At 40.8% G+C, this 19,479-nt stretch overlaps 1 protein-coding gene across 2 annotated transcripts in view; it reads right to left on the reverse strand.

The window, feature by feature from the left end:
- CAMK4 (calcium/calmodulin dependent protein kinase IV) overlaps positions 1-19,479 on the reverse strand; it is a 172,622-nt gene that overhangs the window by 72,082 nt on the left and 81,061 nt on the right. For both annotated transcript variants that reach the window (XM_054185910.1, XM_054185911.1), the window contains 2 exons: positions 4,522-4,584; positions 3,789-3,871 (listed from right to left, as the gene is read on the reverse strand). In XM_054185910.1, the coding sequence (XP_054041885.1) occupies positions 3,789-3,871; positions 4,522-4,584 (146 nt within the window). The remainder of the gene's footprint in view (positions 1-3,788; positions 3,872-4,521; positions 4,585-19,479) is intronic.

Below are 19,479 nucleotides of genomic sequence, written 5' to 3' on the forward strand. Positions count from 1 at the left end.
ACCAGAGGGTGTAGCTCAGGACTTTGTCAAAACACTGCTGGTTTAAATGAACTTCAACCATGCATGTCTGTTTTAAACATTCAGGAATGAGTCAAAGAATCACAGAATGGTTTAGGTTGGAAGCAACCTTAAAGATCATCTAGTTCCAACCCCCCTGCCATGGGCAGGGACACCTCCCACCAGACCAGGCTGCTCAAAGCCCCATCCAGCCTGGCCTTGAACACCTCCAGGGATGAGGCATCCATAACTTATCTGATCAACCTGTTCCAGTGCCTCGCCACCCTTCATAATGAAAAATTTCTTCCTGATGTCCAATCTGAATCTACTCTCTTCCAGTTTGAGGCCATTACCCCTCATCCTATCACTACATGTCCTTATAAAAAGTCCCTCTCCAGCTTTCTTGTAGGCCTCCTTCAGATACTGGATGGCTGCTATAAGGTCTCCCTGGAGCCTTCACTTTTTCAGACTGAACAACCCCAATTCTCTCAGATTGTCTTCACAGGAGAGGTGCTCCAGCCCTCTGATCATCTTTGTGGCCTTCCTCTGGATCCTCTCCAACAGGTTCACATCCTTCTTGTGCTGAGGACTCCAAAGCTGGACGCAGTACTCCAAAAAGAATATTGAAAGAGTACATGAAAGAGGAGGGCCAAGCAAATGTCAGTCATGTGTCTGCACTGGGCTGGAGACACAGCATCTGGTAAGAACTAGAATATCAGTTAATTTAGATTTATTGCAGTTTTCTCTCTGACTTGGTCAGGTCATCCATCTGTCTGTCTTACTTCAAAAGCTCTTTGTCACTGCAAACTTACTGGGCTGGCAAAAACTATCATGCAAACTGGCAATAAATATTCTAATTTAAACAAACTTCTCCAATTTAGTGTAGAGTTATGTTTGTCGTGTTTGGGATGGCACAATATTGTATGTCAGGGTATGATCTACTATGTAATTTATGAAGTCTGGGAAACAGATTTCTTTTTAAAAACAACCAAAACCACACTGTTTTCAGCTGTATTAATTCAGATGTGTGTAACTGATACTTTTGTTTAAATTTATCTTATTTTGGGTAACATAACTGCATAATTATCATAATGAAAGTTCATTTTAGCAATAACGTGGATGACTTAACAGAAATATTAAATATGGCGAAAGAAGTGAAAACATTTATTGCCCAGAACTTTTATGTTAGACTGGCATGAAACCAGCAGCACATCAACAATACTAATAGGATTCTAGAAAACTAATTGAATCTTGGGTATTTATAAAATCATCTTCATGATAAGGGGAATGTGTACGTAAAAGAACTTACTCATCTGCAGCTCAAATGCTGTTCAAAATAAGATCGGACATCTGGGATGGCAGAAAACTAGAGCAATAAAAGAGTTGGTATAAAAACTACTGGCACATTACCAAAATTATCAGTAACAGTAACAGCAATGAAGATGTTTACAGTAAGAACAGATGCGTTTGTGTAACAGATCTAGTCATATCATTTGCTGACAGAGAATTTGGAAGAGGCATAAGAGCAACTCCTCCAGAGTACAGAAGTTGCTTTGCTGCCTGTGTATGGACAGTGGTTTACAAAGTCACGTAGCTGCGCAGCAAGCACATAAGGTCCTCCAAACCCTTGGGGTGGTCCCTGGCCACGCTGGGGTCCTGCTTGCCCACACACTCTCTGTACAGGGTCTTGTCTCGAGGACAACTGTAGGGTGGATCTCAAGACACGGTCACATCTCTCCCCCCACATCTGGCACAACCCCCTTGCCCAGCAGGAGATTTTCCAGGGTCATTTTGGTTTCTCCTGGGACGGGAGTCATGCAAGCGAAGAGGAAACAGTGCACAAGGCCTCTCTGTAAGTCAGGACATTTCCTTCATGCATGGTAAAAAGAGGTATGGATTGAAAAGATTAAGCATGAGGGGGGAAGTCTGCCCAAAGGCAGAAAGATAGATCTGCCCTCACTAAAACTCAGAGGGCAGCCATTGTATAGAAGAACACAAGTGTTAATCCTTCAGCCCAGCTGAAAGAGAGGAAAGGGAGAGATAACGCTGAATTGGAGTGACTAGCGCAAAACATCTTGGCTGCACATTTCCATTAAATTATTTTTGGTTTAAGGTCGAAGAGTGAAGTAATACTCCTATTGCTAGCTTAACAGCCGAAAATAGCTCTTTATGTTTTTTGTTTCATTGCTTGGGTCTTTTTTTTCCAAATCACAGATCAGAGAGGACTGTATTGTCAAAGTTTCCAGTTCTGTTGTATGTGGAGAAAAGGATGATGCTGAATTCAGAAGACCTCCATAGTATTAATGCTCATTCGTGGCATCACAAGGGGGCACCGCAATTCTATTAAGTGGCTAAACAGCTTTGCTTCTCATCAGGCAATGACAGACAGCTTGTCCTAGCCAAACTACTGGATTAAGCATACAATTTTGGGGAAAAATCAATCTGAGAGCTCAGATCCGATAATCACTGCTGAGTACAGATTACAGAATGTTGAAAATGTCGTAATATTAAATCCTAGTTCCACCAAATAATGCAGTTCTCCATCCTGGATCCCATGAAGTCTTTCGTCTTCAGTTCTTCTACCACACAGATGGTTCCTGCTCAGGAACCAACAATTTCAGTGGCATATTTGTGTTTTCCCTTTGCAAACTCTTCTCAAAGACTACTGCAGAGTATCCAGCCTGCCTGAAAACCTCCCAATCTGAAACCACGTGGAAATATAAAGGGCTACGTGAAAGGTAAGGCAACTTGCGCAGGGTCCTCTCTAGCTCAGGACTGGGCTCTCGCTGGTTGTCTGACTTGCAGCACATTTCTCCTGATTGCTTTGGCTGAGTCTTCAGAGAGTATGCACCTTTCTTCTGTCGAACTAAAGATGTTTCAGGAGGAGTTGCTTTTGTTGTTTTTGTTCAGAAAGAGTTCATCTCAAGGTTGTAGCTACGACCGCAGTACAAAAAAAAAGTATGCTTTTGTTTTTTCAAGTTAAAGATACTTTCAGACTGAGTCCTTGATGTGTATGTGTATAACAGTCCTCTAAAGTACTAAACTTTAATTACAGAAGAAGGAAGATCAAATAACCTGTCCTTACGTGAGCTGCAAATCGCCAATGCCAGTGAATTAATTGGTTTACTCAAACCAGTATCAAATGCTTTTTGTATCTTTGCTTGCTCTGAAAAAACAAATCCCTACCAGTAAAATATCACCCCAGCACTGTTGCAGAATTATTTTGCTTTATGCATATGCACCTACACCACAAGCACGTGCAGCCTTATAAACAATACCTTCAGAACTCAATAGTTGTTTTGCAGAACCTTTGTAATAAAACCAGAGATTTTATAAATAAAAAGATTACCAAAGATAATTTTTTTCTTCGTGTTCTGCTCACCAATTTCATATTTGAAATAATACTACCCTCCTGGCAGGCTGATTGCCACCTACCATATTTTATGATGATGTGTCAATGCAATTTTGCCAGGTCGTCCTTGCTTTTGTCTGCTCTAGTCCACTCTGATGCTATGCACCTGCTGAGCACCTTCCTTCAATACTGTGTGCTCTTCAGAATTTACTATTTCCTCCATTTTCAACTCATGTACCGTTTCAAAAAAATTTCACGATAATCACATTTCCAGACACATTTTTAAGCCAATTCCTACAGAAATTTACTCATGTGAATAAACCACATTCTGATGAAATAATTCCAATAGTTACTAACACAGGGATTATGTGCAGAGAAGGAATCTGGACTGTAACATCCTTGGGGAAGGTACTGAACGAGGTGTGTACAGGTAACTTACCTGTCAAATAGTTCTCCACCTGTGACCAGTTCCAGAACAAGACTGATTTCTGTAGGGGTCTCAAATATCTCCTTCAGTTTTATCTGGTAAAGATAACAAAAATGATTCGTTTTGCTTATCTGTCTTCTTGCTGAGCATATCCCAGGGCCAACAGCATGAAACAACACAGTCAATAAAGCAGAGGATGGTACCAACTGAAGCTGGTGCATCATTTACCTTGCAGTTGAGCAAGTTATTGCACATGTTCTCTCCCACCCATCCTTTTTTTTTTCGCTAGCCTTATCTCCTTTGCATTCCCTATTTTATATTTTTTTGTTATATTCATACTCTTCATACCTCAGCAACCTCTATACAACACAGGAGTTCAAGAAGCTGCTTTCATTAGTGTTTGTCAACACCTGTCTGACAACCTTTCTGAGTCACTGAATGCAAGACCTTCCCCACCCTCCAAGGGCTGACAACACCAAGCTTTCCTTTTATTTACAGAACTCCTTTTGCATAGTTTCTCAGTCAACTCTGTCAGAACCGCAATATTTTTTTTTAAAGTGTAAGTATAATTGAACAGTCTTCCATAATGAGCTGCTAATGAGCTCATGAGGAGAACCTGAAGTTTTAACCCAGGACTCTCCCAAGTCTGTACAGGCGAACCACACCAGTCATCTCTCAGGAACAGAAAGAACTTTTAAAAAAGCACAGGAACAAAGGTGGGCTGAAAGAACAAGGTGAAACTTACAATGTTTGGATGCGAAAGGCGAAGAAGGACTCCAATTTCTGTGCGGACAATTTTCTTGTCTACCTGGTTAAAAGTGGGGAGGGAAAAAGTGAAGAATTTATTTCTATGTTCATCACAGAAACTTCTAGCTGTATCACAGGAAAATATGTATGAACGGCATTTCTAGATCTCCTAGGAGAATAAGGTGATGTGAGACACACAAGTCAAATATACTGTAAGGAGAATTTTCCTTTAAGATGAGACAGCAACAGTAACAGAAAAACATCTGCATCTAGCAACATGACTACAAATGTACATGTTAGTCACACAAGAAGTAGAATATAGGAACGGCAACTGAAAAAAGGTGCAAAATTCCTATTTTTCCTCCAGTTCTGCCCTTGTCTGTCGCTACTTATGTTGGTTCAGTTTATGCCAGGATAAAGTGAACGAACTGAGCCAACTGAACTGCCAGGATAAATTCCTTTTGACATACTGTTCAGCAGCTGTACTGGAAAAAGGTTTCTGCACATAGGATGTGCGCACCAAAGCAGTGTAACATACTGTTTAGAACAAAAAAGTGATGCACAGGTCAAACACCCCCAAGCCACAGACAGGGTATAAGGTTTAACTTCCAACTTGCTTCAGATATATCTAAAGGTCTATTAATGAAAAAGACTATCTGTTTGGTTAAACCTCTGAGAGGATTAGCCCTTCCCTTTCCTTCCCTTCTCAAATTGCAGCCTTTAACAATCCAAGCAAAATCGATGTCCTGTTGGGGGACACGGATCATTTCTCACAAGAATGCAGACCTAGGGAATATTCCACTCAGAAAAGACAACGGCAGCTCTTCCAGAACTTGAATGCTTAAGCAAGCAAGAAGGAAAATGCTCAGAAGCAAATTATGCACAATTTTATGTTGCTAAGGTAATTAATACATTTATGATGAAACCATTTGGTTTGCAAATATTCTCACAAACCCTAGAGAAATCCTCCACTGATGGCAATTGCAAACATATTTCTTCTACAGCACTCTTCATCTCAGGGGTTACAAAATGAATGAGAGTCAGTGAGTTAAGTCACTACCTGTTTCCAAACTGATGACACAGATGACATCAAGCAGACTGTTTTGAGGGAGCTTGTGTGGGTTTTTTTAGCGGAGGCTTTTCATCAAACACAGGGTTTAGTCTTGGTTTTGTTTTTTTGCATCATATGGAAAATGAACAGTCCTAATACATAAATAAACCTTCAAAATGACATAAAACTACCTTCAAATTCCTAATGAGGAAGAGACATGCTTAAAAAATGATCCCTTTTTTTTTAAATCACCTGAAAGGAGAGATGTACTTCTCAGTATTTCATTTTTTCCAGTGACAACAAAATGCAAGTATCAGTCACATTGAGAACTACAGGATAGGCAGAATTTGATTCTCCCCTTGTGTCAATCAGGAATGATTCCAGGTTAGTAATGCCACAGTGCTCTGACAGGGGTACAAATGAGTGAACTACAGCCCTTGGGGATTTCTTGAAACTCATTGACATTTAACCTCTTTTAGTGGCTCTGCCAGAAAACAAAATGAAAGAAAGAAAAAAAAAACAACTTTGGACAGATTCAGTGTGTGTGAGAAGCACCAGAAAGCAAAAATCAGAGAGGAATGAAATATTCCATTACCTGAACATCTAACTGGAGGTAAAGAACATGGCCAGTAACTAAATCTTCACAGGCAAACACCTGCTCTAGAATCAAACACAGGAACCTTTAAGCTCCGCGACCATCACAGGCTTTCCAAAATTTATTGCTTTTTAATCCAAATGCAAGTGCTTCTTTGCTCTTGCCTGCTACATAAATACTGAGCGTCAGGTTTGAAGAATGGTCTCCTGTGCAGTTTTCCTAAAATGCTGTGAGCAGCAGCCCATGGTCTTACTTGATTTCAATGTCCCCTCGGCACCAGTGCTGTTACTCAGCTCTGGGTTACTTTTGTGGTGGGGCTCCAAAGCTCACTGCTGGGTAGCAAGGGGCTTTTGATGATTCAGAGAGTAATACGCGTCCGGACTGTTTTCATACACTTTGCACCTCAGATGGGATCAGAAAAAATAATGTACAATATTGCATGGACAGTCATTTCCCCAGGAGAGCGGTTCAGACTGAGCAATTTACCTTATCCAAAAGCACCACTACAAACTGAACAACCTACAGTTTGTTTTCTACACTTTTGAAAATGTTTGCGCATCAAGCATACCTGGCAACAAGCAAGGAAGAGGCTGTCCAAACTCTAAAGATGCTTCCTTTTGGCACTGAGTAGTTACAACTGAGAAACTATAGAAGCCACCTCTCATCTTGCACGTGGCAACAAATTAGGTGAAAAAAGTGAACTGAGACTCAGTTTCAGGTTCTTGCTTTCCTAGACGTTTACTCTAGTAAGTCCCTCTATCATTCATTTCCTGACCTGATACAAAACAGTAGACTTGCATCATACTTCCTCGGGTGACGGCATGAGGAAAAGGTACCTAAAAATTCAAGATGCTAAGATGCGATAGCAAAAAAGCCACAGAGAAACACTCAGGAGTGTTACATGTTTATAAGCATCTTGGAAAATGGCTATCGGGATAGATTTTACAACAGAAGCGTGCATGTAGAAGTCATATGAATCGTTCCAGAGTAAAAGCAGCAGCATATGCAGTCATGGCATTTTATTACAGACAGCCTGTTTTATCACTTTTATTTTCGTACCTTCTCCTACACTAAATATAGAGCTATATCAACACTTGTTTCAGCTCCTTCCAACAAAATGTACTTACTTATATCCGGGCCAAACTTGGCCTATTTTTAGTTTGGGCAGGAGTATCAGCAATTCAACTACTTATATTCCTGACAGAAATTATATGATATGATCACCGTCAGCATTTCACTGTACAGTGTATGTTGCTAGAGTAACAAATTTTAAAACTCAGATAATTTAACCAGAATAGCCTGTGACCACAAATGTTTGGTAAAATTAAGCATGTTTGGCTCCACAGTAAGCTTTAGTAAGCAAAAGAGGAGCTGTGACTGTAGCACAGGTAAGCATCTGCATGCTGGCTTTAATCTAACTAGACGAAGTACCTGCAGCAGCAAAGATCCAGAGACCTGAACTTGGGAGCAAGAGGCAGTCCAAGAACCCAGTGCGCTGAACCAAAACATCTATCTGTACTGCAGAAGAATGCCTGGCTTTGTGGTGTTACTCGAGATCACCAGACAAATGGTAGCATGCTGTGTGCACTTAAAACTGCAGTCATATGTCCTGTTTACAGACGGACAGACATAGGATCAACAGCATTAACAGAGTTATTTCACACAACCAAGGCCCAGGAAGTTAGGACAGCATTTGCAAGTGTGGGTGAATGAAAATATCCACCTCCTTAATTTATATTAAAGTATTTACATTAAAAAGCAACTGTTCCTGGATTATTCCTAGTATTTTGTCTCTCCAGTTATTTCACTTCTCTAGAATTAGGTATTTATCTATTTTATAGATATGTGCCTATGAACACCGTCTTTGAAATTTCATAATGGTCATGCAGGGAGGTAGGACTAGGTCTATAATCAATCCATTTCTGATTTATAAATTTCAAACTATTTTGACAAAGGAACGGTGTGGAAAAATCCTTAATGAAAGCTGAGATTCTTCCATGTTTTCATGCCCTGAGACGGTGTTGTGGAGCAATGTTACAGGCCCTTGATATGTGAAAGTGTTGCTTCTATCCAAATTAAATGAAATGAGATAAAATTAACTGTCACTGCAAACAGATTAATCCAGCTGCTGCCTTGCAATATGGTGTGCCATCCTGAAAACAGGTGGCCAACAGATGTACAGACCCCTCAAACTCAGTAGAGAGTAAGAAGAAGAGCACATTCCTCATCCTGCCAGTCCAGTCTCTGCTGCCCTCCTTCCCCGGGACCCTGTGGACATGGAGAGGCACATCTGGCCAAGTGCGTGACCACCACATGGCTTGGTTGACAACACTGTGCCTGGGCAAGTGGTATGAAGCAGCCCATGCAAATGGCTCTGGAAGAGCTTCACAGCACTGCCCACCTCAGGGAGAATGTTCACTACAGCTCTGCACAGCTCCTTATTTAATATCCCACTTATTGACTCACATGAACACCTCTAATTTGAACAACAAATGCTTTATTGAACCAGGAGGTCAGGCTCTGAGCATGTATTTCTCTGCACTTACAGGGAGCATGCTGCAAATCATTATTGGCTTGCTACCACACTCTATTAAAAGTGCTTCCAAGAAAAAATTTTTATGTTCATCTCAACTAAAGTAACTGCTCTGCAGCCTAACCCTTTCTGTATTTTATGGAGTTAATAGCTAATTACCATTTATAACTTTGCCATTATTGTGTCTTCCCACAGTTAAGCTGAAATATTAAAACCTATACAGATATAGACTACTCGCAAGCAGAGCTGCTGATTCCCTGGTAGTCTAAAAGGTGTATTCCCAATTGTCACAACTACACACAGGGCTGCTGGGTTACCCAGGTTCTCTTGAAAAGTTTCAAGAAAAAAAGAAATGAGCTTGAATTTAAAGCTTGAATTGAAATAAATCTTCACAAGAAGAAGATTCGAAGTACATATTTTCTATACAGTTTTAGGTTTTGCTTTTTAATTTCAGAATGTCCTGGGTAACAGGAATTCGAGTTTCTGCCCAGCTCATACATAGAAAACCTTCTCAGAATGTCTTTCAGTCGAGACTTCAAGATTAAGACACACTAAGGAAGACTTCTGAATGTGCTTCTTCACCTTTATAAAGCTGAGTAGTACTGCTGAAATCATGCACCTGAGCTGGTCTACATATCAATGCAAGAAACGGATGTCAGTTTTCACCATAAATGATAAAGAATCTTGGGGGATACAAAAAGTGGTATGACGGAAAAATCCCAGAACAAATGAAAATAGCTGCTTTATATGTGACCCAGTCTATGTCTCTGAGTTACTCTGGTGCAATTCAGTAACCAGCATGGCAGTGGACAGTGGGTAAAAGTAGAATTAAAAAAAGCTGACCCTTCTGAATAAAGGGTACTTCTTTGTTCCAAGTAGGGCATTTATTTAACACCTGTGATTTGATTCTTTGCATGACCTTTTTTTTTTTTTAATGAAAATAAGAATTTTTCAAATAAAGAATTCCTCCTATGTTTTAGGGGCTCTTCTTGCTGGGATGTTGCTTGACCTTCTCAGCAAGGTCAGCAACTCTTTCTTTGTATGGGAGGAACTTTGTACTCCCAGTGGACTAATATTATCTTTTTAGAAAAAAAAAAAGTTCAAAATCATCTTTTTTGTATTTTAAGCTTAGCAGACTATTCTGGCTCTATCTCCATTCAGGCTGAACATGAGGTCCCTGAAGAACACATCAAACAATACAATAAAGCACAGCGGTAATTGCACAGCCCTGTGGTATCTTCCATAAACCCAGCAGGGAGTTTTCACTCCGTAGGTTACTAAGGATTTTTATTTTGAGCCTACATAAGTAAACTTGTATTATTAATGTGAAGAAAATAGACTATTCATTATCAGAGCAACTATTTTCTGTGCACATGTCCACACTTGCAATTTGCAGCAATAATTCTTCAATTGATGTCTATTCTTCAGACTGAACACACCTGCACGGAGCTAGTACAGGTTACATCAACGTGCTTGCATTTGTCCTGTTATGTGCCTAAAAGTCTGCTTGTACACGCAAACCTGCTGGCTGCAAATACAGATTAGCTGGGCTTGTACAAGAATATGCTTTTAAAAAATGAAAGGGAAATGCACTATCTGCATATGACAGTACTGTTAATCTGTTAAATGTAAATCACTCCATCAAAAAAGCAACACTTCTATTTCTCAAAAAGCACAGTACATTTGCAGGCGAACCATCAGATGGATAGAGATGATTTGTGGAGTTGTAGAGACTTCAGCACAGTAAATCACATGCTGACATATCCGATTAACAGGCCCTTCATCTTGTAATATATGATTTCAGTGGTAAAGCTGACCAGATGCAGGTCATGTTCCCCAAAAACACACAAGCCTTTGTAAATGGGTTCTACTGCTCACCCACATTAACTTGGTGGTGTCACCAAAGGCTGAAGGATGGGTCCAACGGCACTTATAGCTTGCACAGCACTGGTCATTTGCAATAATACATTTTATGTCTGAGTTCAAAACAAGTTATATGTTCATTAGAACAGGCCTTATTATATGCTGTGGTCTAACTATCTGACTAATTTGGTTGTTATTTCTGTTCCTGACTCATTTATACACAGATTTCTGCAAATATGTTTCATAATTGTTGAATGGTTTATGCAAACAAATTTTAGGCTATTAGGTATTCATGAACTGCTCATTTCAGCTATTCACTATTTATAGTGTGTCACTGCCATTGCTGCTGTTCCCAAAGCTGGGTGGAGGAGGACACTTTTAAGATGCAAGAACAATGTGTAAAGCAAAAGGTAAGTACTTTTTCTTTTTTTTTTTTTTTTAGTTCAAAATAGTCGCATTTATCGGATTATTTAGAAAATTGTACTTGCCATTTTCTTGCCCATTCTTGCTTTTCACCTATAAAATTACAAATCCAAAAATTTCCTCTCTTCTCAGGGAAAATTTATTAATCCGGCTTTTATTCTAAGTGATGTAACCAGTTTTAGACATCTGGCATTCTGCAAAAGGCTTCGCATTCACACCATACCTCTGAATAAATAAATTGCCACATAACAGTAGTCCCTTAGAAATTGAGAGCTATTAGGTGATAGGATCTATCCTATCGTCCCACACAACATTTTATCTTAAAGCTACTCGAATTTCTTAGGAGTCCTCAGCTGCATGAAAAAGATCTGGAATATGTTATGTCTACTTGTATTATTAGCCAAGTGCAATGCTTGCTGCAATTTAAAAAATTGCACATAAAGAGTAAGCTAGTGTACGCATCCTTCTCTGAATCAACTCACGCTTACAAATCCATGTGAACTTTCACTGGTATCCAGCAAAGGTTTGATGCATCAGGGCTACCATTAGTAGGCTAATCCCCATCACAGATACCAAACTATTCCATGATGTGATCAATGTACTGGTTTGAGCTGTGACAGAGCTAATTTTCTTCATAGTAACTCGTATAGGGCTACGTTTTGTATATGTCATGAAAACATTGTTGATAACAGAGGGATGCTTTATCTATGGCTGAGCAGTGCCTACACAGCATCAGGGCCTTTTCTGCTCCTCACGCTGCCCCAGGCTGGGGCTGTACAAGAAGTTGGGAGGGGACAGAGACGTGACAGCTGACCACAAGGGATATCCCATACCATGTAACATGGTGCTCAACAATAAAAGTTGGGGGAAGAAGAAGGAAGGAGGGGGACGTTCGGAGTGAAGGCATTTGCATTCCCAAGAAACTCTTTCATGTGACGGAGCCCTGCTTTCCTGGAGACGGATGAACACCTGCCTGCTGATGGGAAGGAGTGAATTAATTCCTTATTTTGCTTCATTTGTGCATTTAACTATCAAACTGTCTTCATCTCAGCCCACGAGTTTTCTTCCGATTCTCTCCCCCATCCCACTGGGGGGGAGTGAGAGAGCAGCTGCATGGGGCTGAGCTGCTGGCTGGCGCTAAACCAGGACAATCGACTGTACGCTGCACCACTCCATTTTGTAAGCAATAACATAGGTGATGATTGGGGAAGACCTAGTTGTGAGTCTGATGATCAAATGAGACTATTTTGTTCAAAGTATTTCAGGTGGGATGAAATGACAATCTCAGGTGCAAATTAAGTCTTGCATGTTTTCTCTGATGAACCACCCTGAATGCCCGGACCTGCTGCTTAAGGCTACTTTCTAGTAGGTCATCCCCAACACTGATAATGAGGAGTCCTGAAAGTCACTTCAGTGTTGCTTGATAGTATATAGAACCTGTAACTCTACACTTACAGGAACCATACAAATGACCCCATGCCCTGAAACTGGTTAAAATTTACACATTGTATACTTTATAATCTGAGTAACACAGAAAACCAGTAGATCCTCAAAGGAAAGTTGAAACTTTTTAGGGACTGAAAATGAAAAATATTTGATATAGTTGGAAGAGGATACAGAGAAGCACGTAGAGATGGTGAGGTGGTTAAGAGACGTGGGCAGACATGTGAAAGCAAGGCCTTACAACTAATTTAGAGAGCTCACTTTATAGATTAGAAACTGTGAACCGAGTTTCTTGTTAACGCTATGTGTCAACAAATAACATTAGAAATCACAGGACCGTTGCTGTCTCTCCAATCCCTGTGGAGGATGTCTCAATTACATTAATGACAGCACATTAACTTGCCTCCTCTGCCAGGATCTATGAGCTGTGCTGGATAAAAAGGACAAGTGACTGAGCAGGCTGAGAGCAGCAGGAGCATACAGTGACTTCCATCTCCAACAGATCACCCCAACCTGTGAATTCTGCACAGAAGAGCCACAGGGTGCCTTCCATAATTTGATCCTGTGTTCCCTGACACTTCATACAATTTAGGAGTAAATGGAGGAGATGCTGAAAGGAGAGAATTGTAAGCTATGTGAACTTGAACGAGAACAGGTGAATATTTTAATTTCAGGAAGCTCATCTATGTCTCCCTTTGTGGACACTGAATTCACATGCAGATTTGGCAAATAACACAGAATCAGACCTAAAACCCACTTCTGATGCATAAAGTATGATTTGGGGTGCAATGTTGGTACTTAAAAAAATACACAGCCCCTGAAGACCTATGAAGGTTCTTATGCTACTGCAGGTAAAATCTGTGGCTACTTCAGCTTTTGGTGAGGTCTGTCTATTCACTGATGAGAAACAATTTGGGACCTTCAACCTAAGCTTTCTGAGGTCCTTATTGCAACTGTAATACTCTGACCATACTCTCATAAACTTTGGGATGAAGAAGTTTTATATGAAGCTCAGTAGTAATAAAGCCATCTCTCTTTGAATACATTTCACATATCCACTACGTGGGAGGAAGAAGACCTGGCTTATAACACACAAGTTCTTGGGTGACATAATGCACAAGTTAAAAGGTGACATTATAGTGTGTGCCTGCTACAGGCCACCTGACCAGGACGAACAAGTGGATGAGGCCCTCTACAGACAGATGGGAACAGTCTTATATTTGCAGGCCCTGGTCCTCATGGGGAACTTCAACCACTCTGATATGTGCTGGAAGGACAACACAGCAGGACGCAAGCAATCCAGGTACCCGGAATGCATTGATAATAACTTCCTCATCCAAGTGACAGAGGAGCCAGTGAGGTGGACTATATGATCTCCAGAGGTCCCTTCCAACCCTACCATTCTGTGATTCTGTGATCCTGTGAGACATGCTCTCCTGGACTTTATACTCACCAACAAGGAGGGGTTCACTGGGGATGTGAAGACCAAAGGCAGCCTTGGCTTCAGTGACCATGAGATGGTGGAATTCAGGATCCTGAGGTGCAGAGAGGAGAGTGAAAAGGAAGATCACAACCATGGACTTCATGACAGCAGACTTTGACCTCTTCAAAGGTCTCCTCGGGTCCCAGAAGGAAGGGGGGGTCTGAGAAAGCTAGTTAATATTCAAGGATCACGTCCTTCAATCTCCAGAGCAGATCATCCCAGTGAGTAGGAAGTCATGCAATAATCCCAGAAGGCCTGTGTGGATAAACAAGGAGCTCCTGGCCAAATTCAAACACAAAAGGGAAGCATACAGAGCATGGAAGTAAGGATGGGTGACCTGGAAAGAATACATAAAATTGACTGAGCACCCAGGGATGAAGTTAGGAATGCTAAAGCCCAAATGGAATTGAATCTGGTCAGGAATGCCAAAGGCAACAAGAAAGGCTTCTATAAGTAGACAGGTGACAAAAGGAAGGCTAGGGCCTCCTGCTGAATGAGGCAGATGACCTGGTGACATAGGGTTAGGCACTGAATGCTGCCTTCACCTCAGTCTTTACTAGCAAGACTTGCCTTCAGGAATCCCAGGTCCCAGAGATGAGGGGAAAAGGCTGGAGCAAGGAAGATGTACCCTTGGTGGAGGAGTATCAGGTCAGGGAATACTTACGCAAACTGGGCATATACAAGTCCATGGGCCCTGATGGGATGCATCCACAAGTGCTGAGGAAGCTGGTAGATGCCATTATGAGGCCATTCTCAATAGTCTTTGATCAATCATGATGACTGGGAGAAGTGCCTGAAGACTGGAGGAAAGCAAATGTCACTCATGTCTTCAAGAAGGGCAAGAAGGAGCACCCAGGGAACTACAGATAGTCAGCTTCTCTTCAGTCCCTGGGAAGGTGATGGGGCAGCTAATCCTGGAAACCATTTCCAGTCACACGAACGACAAGTGCCGTTCATCAGGATCATTTGCCAAAGGCAAATCATGCTTGACCAACTTGAGAAACTTCTCTGATGAAATAACTGGCTTCATAGACGAGGGGAGAGCAGTGGACATTGTCTAGCTGGACTTCAATAAGGCCTTTGACACTGTCTCCCATAAGATCCCCATAGACAAGCTGCTGCAGGATGGGCTGGATGAGAAGACAGTAAGATGGCTGAACGGCCAGACCCAGAGAGTCCTGATCAGCGGTGTAAGGTCTAATAGGAGGTCAGTAACTAATGGTGTACCCCAGGGGTCAATACTGGGGCCAGTCCTGTTTAACATCTTCATAAAGGATCTGGATGATGGGGCAGCGTGCACCCTTAGCAAATTTGCTGATGACACCAAACTGTGAGGAGGGGCTGATAGGCCACAGTGTCGTGCTATCATCCAGAGGGACCTGGACAGGCTGGAGAAATGGGCTGACAGGAACCTCATGCAGTTCAACAAGGGGAAGTGCAAAGTCCTGCACCTGGGGAGGTGCATACCCCAAGCATCAGTACATGCTGGGGGCTGCCCAGCTGGAAAGCAGCTTGGCAGAAAAGGCCCTGGGGGTCCTGGTGAACACCAAGTTGAACATGAGCCAGCAGTGTGGCCTTGTGACAAAAAATGCCAATGGTGTCCTGGGCAGCACTAAGAGAAGTGTTGTCAGCAGGTCAGGGGAGGTGATCCTTCCCCTCTACTCAGCACTGGTGAGGCCACATGTGGTCTATGGCAGGCAGTTCTGGGCTCCCCAGCACAGGAGAGACAAGGACATACTGGAGAGAGTCCAGTGAAGGGCCGTGAAGGTGATGAAGGGACTGGAGTGTTCCTCCTACGAGGAAAGGCTGAGAGACCTGGAGAGACCTAGCCTGGAGAAGAGAAAGCGGATTTTACCGGTGAAGTAAAGCTTGCAGGAGGTAGTTATTGATGTGTTATGAACTGTGGTACTAACTGCCTGGATACAAATACTTTACAGATCTAGCTCCTAGTCTCAGTTCCTCATGTACATTTCCATCCACAAAACATGGAAATGCTAACGTGTTTTCTCACTGTGGTGTTGTAGTTGTAACACAGTAACGGCCCAAAAAGAATAACTGAAATAAGTTATAATGGTGAAATTAATAATTTCTTGAAATTAATTTTCCCGGAATTCAGATTAATAGATTTTTGGCTTCTTATTTTCAGAAATTAGGGCTGTCATCTACAGGAATTAGGACTTTTCTCACGAGTTCCTGGAAGTCATGTCACGGAGTCCTTTTGACTTTGTATTTTTTCATATTTTTACATTCAAATACTATACCTACTATGTTTGCCACTCAGTCCAGAAACCTACAATTATTATTATGATATTTCTTCCTATAGCACTATTCTCTTATCGGTGTAGAAAGAGTTAAAATCTGTATGAATGTTATGTATCTTGCAGAAAAAAATCTTAATTTCTGCAGGCTGATATTCCTGCGAGTACTGCTTAGAGGTCCTCAGAAGTTAGCACATCATGTAATCTTTGCGATTCTAAAATAAATTTGACATCTCTCAAAAAACCCCTGTAAATGAAAGTGACTGTAATGCCACAGGACTGAAATACAAAACACTCTTATTTATGCTATTTCTTATTAGTTATGGAAATGCTTCCAGCTGGTTTCAACTGTATCTGCTGAAAACATGCCCAGCTGGGGTTTCAAATACGTGCTTATTCAATACACACAAAATATAATGGAACAGCTTATTGGAAACAAACAGTAGTATTCGAAGGCTGCTTAAAACAAAGGGGGAGGAATAACAAAGAAAGTGGGGTGGTTTTTTTTACATTTGTGGAAAACATGTTATTAGTAATTTTTTATTTATTCAGTTGTGGGTTGTTTTCTGGTTTTGGTTGGGTTTTTTTGTTTGTTTGTTTTGTTTTGTTTTTTTTAAGGAAGCCCTTATGTGATTCAAGCAGAGGGCAGGTTTAGTATGGCAAAGATTTGGGATGATCCTCACCCATAAACACTAGTCTTGCAGCCACCAATTGTCACAACATTCAGCTTAGAAAGTTGTACTGGACCTTAGTTCCAGTCCTAGGACATGCTCTGATGAGGCGACATATCTCATGGAGATCAGACAGCAGTGCTGGCTGGCTTCATGATTTCTCAAAGAAGCTTCTGTAACTGGAACCCACAGGTTGTGCCCCTTCCACAGATGTTGTGCTAATTTCCACCTTTGCTTTTCCATTCCTCCCTATATGTGGTCAGTCTTTCTCTTAAAGGACATAAGACGAAAGGAGACCAGCTCAGACAAAGAGGATATATTTTATCTTGATATTCACCAGTGTAACCAGTTTGTCAAGTGAGTACATGCTGATTACAGTGTCCTTGGTAAAATAAACCCTCTCTCTTATAGACCTCAGTTAGATTTGTCTCTCTGAGGGGCTACAGAGAGCTCAGCTTCAGGCCAGAGGAATAAACCCAGGATGTTACATCTTAAATTGTATACTGTTCCTGTTTTATTCCAACAGCTGAACTGCCAGCACTGGAGAAAATGCTCTGGCTTTTTATCTTTTGTCCTCTTCCCTTCATTTTTTTGTGCGTGGAGCCAGTTTTCCCTTAATTCTTTGCTTGACAGCATAGAACAAGCTCAATCTCTCTCCCCCAAAATGAGTAGCGGTCACAACTGTGATAATTGGATTGCAGCATACACTTCTTGAAAACAACAACTTCCCAAAACGCAGAGGGAGAAGACTTTCAGAGATCCCCAGCACAAGCCTCACAGACCATCCATCTATGCAGACTGCAGGTTTCTTCAACAGGCTGCAAATAATGAAGGGTTTCTGAAGAGGACTATAATCTCAGGATAGCCTAACACTTACCTCTGCACCTCCCCTCAGCCCTTTTGCAGGGTTGTGTCTTTGCTTTAGGCATTAAATATATCCTTGCACAGCAATACATTTCATTCCTATTCCCTGTCTTGCCTCTCTGCATTTATGTGCACCACAGTTTGCACCATAGACACACAAAGGTCCTCCAGGCTTGCTTAAAGTCATGGAGAAGACAAATCACCGCCTGCAGGAAGGGAGCAAAATGTGCATAAATGGGTCGATGGAAGAAAATGTGCAGCTCAGATCGTTTCGCAAAAGTTCCTGTTAAGTTATTCAAAGCTAAACGTGTGTCATTTATTTCTTTTTTACTGAATTAATCATCTAAGTGTTATTATTTAGTTTCTCAGAACTACTTGTTCAATAATGCCATGTATACAGTAGCTTGAGCTTCCTTGAACTGAATAACAATGAGTCGAGCTTTATGTTTTCCTCTTTTTACTTGCTGATCTTTGTGTTTCTGAAAAATAAGCTGCAAACACCAGAAATGAGTGTTAGCCAATTACCTATAAATTAAATGGAGTAAGGAAAAAAGAGACACAATACACGCTCTCTGTTCTTAAAATCTTAACCCAAGGTATGATTTACTTGGGAAGAGCATAGCAATTCAATCTAAATAGCGACAGGTAAAAAATATTGTCCTACCTTAAGTGGTTTTTACACATCATCTGCACTGCAATGTGATGTAATTCAATACATTGTAATGCAGATGACATGTTAAATACCTTTATGTATGCAGGACAGGCATTTTTCAATTGCAGAATGGGATTTTTTCCTTTTCTGAAGGATGTCCTGTCAATACAGAAAAAAGCCACCTCTTGCTTTCCAAGGACTATACCAGCATATTAGAAAGCTATTTTTCAATAAAATTTCCACTTTTACAAACTGGTGTCTGATTTCATAGCTTCTAAAGCAAAAACATATTGGTATCTTACTGCAGAAAAAAATAATCTCTCAGTTCTCTCTTCTTTTGTAGGGCATTTATGCAAAATAAATTTTCTTCTTCTTCTTTAGACATTTGATGGACTTAACTTTTACTTAAAAGCCCTTTCTTTTGAAAAGCAGTGAGTCAGACTGTGGAAGACAGATTCCCCTTACATATGAGGGAAAACTGGATTTAAGCAGTGCAAAACTCAAAGCTTTATTGCCTTATTTCTTTATTCAAAAGAATTTTGACTGAAATATTTTTTTCATCTTTCAGAAGAAACATAACAGTGTGAACTGCACATGAATGAGATGATGACATGGATGACTAAAAATGAGCAAACCAGGAAAAAATAAAGTAATCTACATATATAATAGCTAGTACTGCAGACGGAGTGGTAATTAAGAAATTACCATTTCCCAATAATTGCCAAGCAATACCATGCGTGGTGTGTGTGTCTATGTGTGTGTGTGAACGATTAACAGAGAAGAATGTGTGAGCTAGTTGAGAAAAATACACCTTTTTAATGGTGAGTACTGATGTGCACTTAGACTGTTTTCACACACTTACATATGACACTATTCTTTTTTCCTTTTTGAAAAATTTGAAAAAAAAATTACAACATTACAAATTAACACTATGTGTTAATTAATACCAGCTTTGTGAGGAAAAACTTGGCCTTAAATATACATAAATATGTAAATATATTCCAAACATTTGTAATCTGGCGAAAAAAGAATACTGTCGTAGCTCTTCAGACAAATTGAAGTATTGTGTCAGGTTCCCGCTTTCTCTGTGGACCAGGTACGTCTGCTAAACTTCAGCACT

The sequence above is a fragment of the Rissa tridactyla genome, chromosome Z (assembly GCF_028500815.1).
Source record: "Rissa tridactyla isolate bRisTri1 chromosome Z, bRisTri1.patW.cur.20221130, whole genome shotgun sequence".
Lineage (NCBI taxonomy): Eukaryota > Metazoa > Chordata > Aves > Charadriiformes > Laridae > Rissa > Rissa tridactyla.